Source organism: Cnephaeus nilssonii, assembly GCF_951640355.1.
Source record: "Cnephaeus nilssonii genome assembly, chromosome: 11".
Taxonomy (NCBI): domain Eukaryota; kingdom Metazoa; phylum Chordata; class Mammalia; order Chiroptera; family Vespertilionidae; genus Cnephaeus; species Cnephaeus nilssonii.
In genome coordinates this window covers 66,247,891-66,253,106 of record NC_137082.1, presented here as the reverse complement: position 1 = coordinate 66,253,106, position 5,216 = coordinate 66,247,891, and the positions used below count along the sequence as shown (strand labels likewise).

At 43.6% G+C, this 5,216-nt stretch overlaps 1 protein-coding gene across 1 annotated transcript; it reads left to right on the top strand.

The window, feature by feature from the left end:
• Window positions 1-4,434: 4,434 nt before the first annotated feature.
• LOC307106813 (small ribosomal subunit protein eS26-like) lies at window positions 4,435-4,961 on the top strand. The gene has a single exon (XM_079783486.1). It carries the CDS (start codon window positions 4,641-4,643, stop codon window positions 4,923-4,925), a length of 285 nt encoding a protein of 94 aa, XP_079639612.1. The 5' UTR covers window positions 4,435-4,640; the 3' UTR covers window positions 4,926-4,961.
• The last annotated feature ends 255 nt before the right edge of the window (window positions 4,962-5,216 follow it).

The following is a 5,216-nucleotide window of genomic DNA, read 5'->3' as shown; positions in this document are numbered from 1 at the left end:
GCCCCCGAGCAGCTGGGGATGAACTGGTGATCCCAATGGCCTGACAGTCCGAACTGGCGAACGGGCAGAAGATGGCTCTGATCGCAGGAGGCTTGGTCTAGGGACCCTACCGCATAATTTCATGCACTGGGCCTCTAGTATGTACATAAGGCATATGAAAATGTCTATAAGGATGCATTCTAACCTGATGTCAATTTTTGTCACTCAAGGTGATAAGGTTTCGGTTGGAGAATTCAATGTGGCTGGGTGGTGGGATTGAAATAAAACCAATTTTTCTTGTCTTGAACATTAACTGTGTGCCAGGGGCTTTGACGTCCTTCATCTCAGGTAATCCTCAGAGGAGAAACCATGGGCTAAGAGAAGGCAAATGACTGACCCTGGATTACGCAGAGAGTAAATAACAGAGCTGGGATTCATATCCAGGTGGGTTTGATTTCCAAGTCCATTCTCCATTCCTTCCCCACTGTTGGAGGGAGATGTGGAGCTCAGGGGGCAGGAGGGGCTTGGCAGGTCTGTTCCCCAAGGACACCTGCCTCCCTGCTTGATTTGCAAAATTCCTCCCCTCACTGTCCTTTTCAGAAATTCCGATTATTTCTCTGTGCAGGTGAGTGGCTCTTACAGGATAGGGCACAGATACTACTTAGATTATCTTTGTGGTTGTCTAGTTCCTTCCATGATGATGAGCTCACTCCCTTTTGTCATTCCATCCCACCGTGAAGAGCTCATGGAGGAAGTTCTTTCTGATATAGGACTGGGATCTGACACCCTCTGACTTCCCCTCAGGTCCCAGCTTTGTCATCTGTGCCCCAGAATGCCACCTGCTTTCTCCATATTGGGACAGAGACTTAGAAGGTCAATGAGTGGGTCCCCTCACACTGCCCTTCTCAAGGCTACTTCATCAATTCTTTACAGGATGGGACCTCTAGCCTCCTCCCCATTCAGTTGCCCATTCCAGACCCCTTCCCCAGGTTGGCCCTGTCCCTTTCTAAGGGGGGACCTCCTATCTGGGGGTCTGAGGGGCAGTTGATAACCAACTTTGACTGTTTTCTGAAGTTTCTAAAGTGTGAAAGAGAGATTAGCCCTGGAGACCTTCAGAGGAGAAGATATCAGCAATGTTGGGTCTTGTGGGTCATGTGTTACCAGGGTGACTTCAGGGAAGATCTTTCTTGATACCCCACAGCCTGGGGCACTCTTCAGACTGCTGATGTGGAACCCGAGACCGTGGCCAGGGTGGCAAAGCCAGGAGCCTCTACTCCTGGGAGCGTCTCACAGTGGTTTCCGTAAGTTGGTGGCTATTGCATAACTCTTTCACCAACTGCCATGCCGGATATATTTTGCAATCCAGCCTGCTGTGCCACATGTGCCCGCTGGCATGGCTAGTCCTCCCACAGAGGCCGAAGGAAGTCTGAGAATGATACACAACTGACAGCATCTCCCAGAAACCTGTCAGCCACAACACACGCTCCTTTTTCTCTAGGTCATGCCTTTGAGCAGTAGGCTCCCAGGGTCCCACTGTCCTCTGGTCAGAAAAAGGAGCTGTTAAGTACACAAAGAAGCCAGAAGGAGGTGTGCACTTCTGAGAAGCCACCATCATATGCCAAGAGCACTTCTTGGTGTTCAAGTGAAGATATATCCCAAAAGTTCCATTGGAGGAGACCCCATGGTCAGAACCCCACTAGACAATGTGCCAGGAGATGACCCACAAGTGCATGCAGTGAAGTTCAGCACCATTCAGAGCAGGCATGGCAGACAGTGAGTTCCAGAGTGAGTGCTGAGGGATGGGGTGGACTCTTTGGCCATTCTTAGAGGCCGGGTGGGGTGGGCGAGCGGTCCACTGGCTGGCAAAGGAAGAGAAAGTGCATCCCATTAGCCTATGCACTTCTTGCCAAGGGCAGCTGTGAGAGGTTGACCAAGGGGCTTGAGGATTGGCCATTTGCCCACAGTTCTTTGGGTGCTAGCATCCCACAGTTTGGGGATGATCCAGATGGCTTTATGGTGCTCCCAAAGCAAAAGCCAGGCATCTCCGGGAAAGTGGAGCTAAGTATGGAGAGAGGACTAGGGACACTTTCACTTCCTGAAAAGATTTTTGGCAGAGTCAGAAAGTGTATTGGACACTAATGTGTCTCGCAGATCCCCAACACATCCCCCAACTGCTGGGGGATGCTGACTGCTGATGGCTCCTAGCTGAGTTGCTCTTCAAAGGCTGCCTCTCCCAAGACTTGTCAGTGTATGAGTCTAAACACACAGTCTCGCCATAGCTGGTTTGGCTCAGTGGCTAGAGCGTTGGCCTGCTGACTCAAGGGTCCTATCCTAGGTTTGATTCTGGTCAAGGGCACACATGCCCCAGTTGTGGGCTCGATCCCCAGTAGGGGGCATGTAGGAGGCAGCCAATCAATGATTTTCTCTCAACATAATGTTTCTATCTCTCTCTCCCTCCTTTCCTCTCTGAAATCAATCAATCAATAAATAGATCAATCAATCAATATATAAAAGACCCAGCCTCATTGCTCCAACTCCTGACAACTCTGAGGGCCACCCCAGGCCTAAAGCTTTCTGTGAGATTGGCTGAGTCCTTGTAGTGACTGCATCACAGTTCAACTTCTTTTTCTGTCCAATTCTATTTCCCTTGTTCCCTTGCAAAGTGGTGATTTTGAAGGCTTCCCAATAAACCTTTTGACATTTGTTCCCTGGGGACCCACCGTAGGAGAGTATGTTACTGTAAATCACAGAGGAGTCCTGCTGGACTCAAGGGTGTAGACCAAACTAATTCAAATATTTACTATGCAAACAAGTGGTTTCTGCTTGTTGATGTTAGTCTATTCTAGCCAACTCTATTCTCCTGGCCACCCTTGTCAGGGCAGTCTTCGGAGTGCCTTAAACCAAAAAAGGGGTACCAGAAGGAGAAAAATCCGAGTAAGGAATAGAGAACCTGTTTGAAGAAATAATGACAGAAAACTTCCCTGACCTGGTGAAGGAACAAGTCGCTCAAGTTCAGGAAACACACAGAGTCCCAATCAAGATGAACCCTAAAAGACCCATACCTAGACACATCATAATTAAAATGGCAATTGTCAAAGACAAAGAAAGAATCTTAAAGGCTCTAAGAGTGTGGCAGAAAGTTACCTACAAGGGAGTTCCCATCAGACTGTCAGTTGATTTCTCAAAAAAAAACACTTCAGACTAGAAAGGAGTGGCATGAGGTATTCCAAGTAATGAAAAACAGGGGACTGAATATAAGACTATTCTATTCAGCGAGGCTATCATTCAAAATTGTAGTTGAAATAAAGAGCTTTGTAGATAAGAAAAGGCTAAAGGAGTTTATTACCACCAAACCAGCACTGCAAGAAATGCTAAAGGAATTGGTGTAAGAAAAAAGAAAAAATAGAGAGAAAGAGAGGAACATAGGCATAAAGAAAAATGGCAATAAATATCTATCAATAATAACCTTAAATGTAAATGTCTTAAGTGCTCCAATCAAAAAACATAGGGTAGCTGAATGGTAAGAAAACAAAAACCATATATATGTTATCTACATAAGACCCACCTCAGAATAAGACTCACACATGATGAAAGTGAAGGGATGAAAACATTTTTCCATGCAAATGAAAAAAAAAAAAGCAAAAAAAAAAAGCTGAGGTAGCAATACTCATATCTGACAGAACAGATTTCCAAACAAACACCATAACAAGAGACAATGAAGGTCAGTACATAATACTAAAGGAATCAATACAGATAGATAATATAAACCTGGTAAACATCTATGCACCCAATACAGGAGCACCCAAATAAAAATAAAACAAACAAAACTTCCAGAGGACTTTAAGGGGGAGATCAATAGCAATACAACCATAGTAAGGGAACAGCCCACTGACATCACTGGATAGATCTTCTAAACAAAAAATCACCAAGGAGACAGCAATCTTCAATGACACACTAGATCAGATGCAATTAATTGACATTTACAGAACATTTTATTCCACAGCTACAGAATATACATTCTTATCAAGTGTGAGGGTGTCATTCTCAAAGACAGACCGCATTTTAGGACACAAGCTAAGTCTCTATGAGTTCAAGAAGATTGAAATCATATCAAGCATCATCTTGGATCACAATAGCATGAAACTAGAAATCAACTACAATAAAAACACTAAAAACATTTAAACACATGGAGGCTAAATAGCATATTATTAAACAATGAATGGGTTACCAATGCAATCAAGGCAGAAGTAAAAATCCTCCTGGAAACAAATAAAAATGAACACAAAACAACCTAAAATCTATGGAACACAGCCAAAGTAGTTCTGAGAGGGAAGTTCATAGCATTATAGGTCTACCTCCAGAAACAAGAAAAAGCTCAAATAAACAATCTAACCATACAACTAAAAGAATTATAAAGAGAACAGACAGTAAAACCCCAGAGGAAGTAGAAGTAAGGAAATAATAAAGATGAGAGTGGAAATAAATAACATAGAGACTAAAAAAAAAAAAATACCCCAAACAAACAAACAAATAAAAACAATAAAAAAGATCAATGAAACCAAGAGCTGGTTCTTCAAAAAGATAAACAAGATTGATGATCCTTTAGCCAGACTCATTAAGAAACAAAGAGAGAGGTCCTCTCTCAGGTCCTCGTTTTCAAGATGACCAAGAAAAGAAGGAATAACAGTTGTGTCCAAAAAGGCCGAGGTCATATGCAGCCTATTTGTTGCATCAACTGTGCCTGGTGTGTGCCCAAGGACAAGGCCATTAAGAAGTTTGTCATTCAAAACATAGTAGAAGCCACAGCCGTTAGGGACATCTCTGAAGTGAGTGTCTTCGATACCTATGTGCTTTCCAAGCTGTATGTGAAGCTACATTACTGTGTGAGCTGTGCCATTCACAGCAAGGTAGTCAGGAATCATTCCCATGAAGCCCAGAAGGACTGAACACCTGCATCCCGATTTAGACCTGCGGGTGCTGCCCCCAACCTCCACCAAAGCCCCTGTAAGGAGCTAAATCCTTAAGGAGTGAGGAAAAGTTCTCTGGGGTAAAAAAAAATATGGAAATTGTACTTTAAAAAAAGGAAAAGAAAAGAAACAAAGAGAGAGGACCCAAATAAATAAAGTCAGAAATGAAAGAGGTGAAGTAACAACTGACAACATAGAAATACAAAGGATTGTAAGAAAATACTATGGATAACTGTATGTCAATAAGCTGGACAACATGGATGAAATGGA

Excerpts from the sequence above, each read along its gene's own strand:
- LOC307106813 (XM_079783486.1), top strand. The coding sequence starts at position 4,641 with ATGACCAAGAAAAGAAGGAATAACAGTTGTGTCCAAAAAGGCCGAGGT.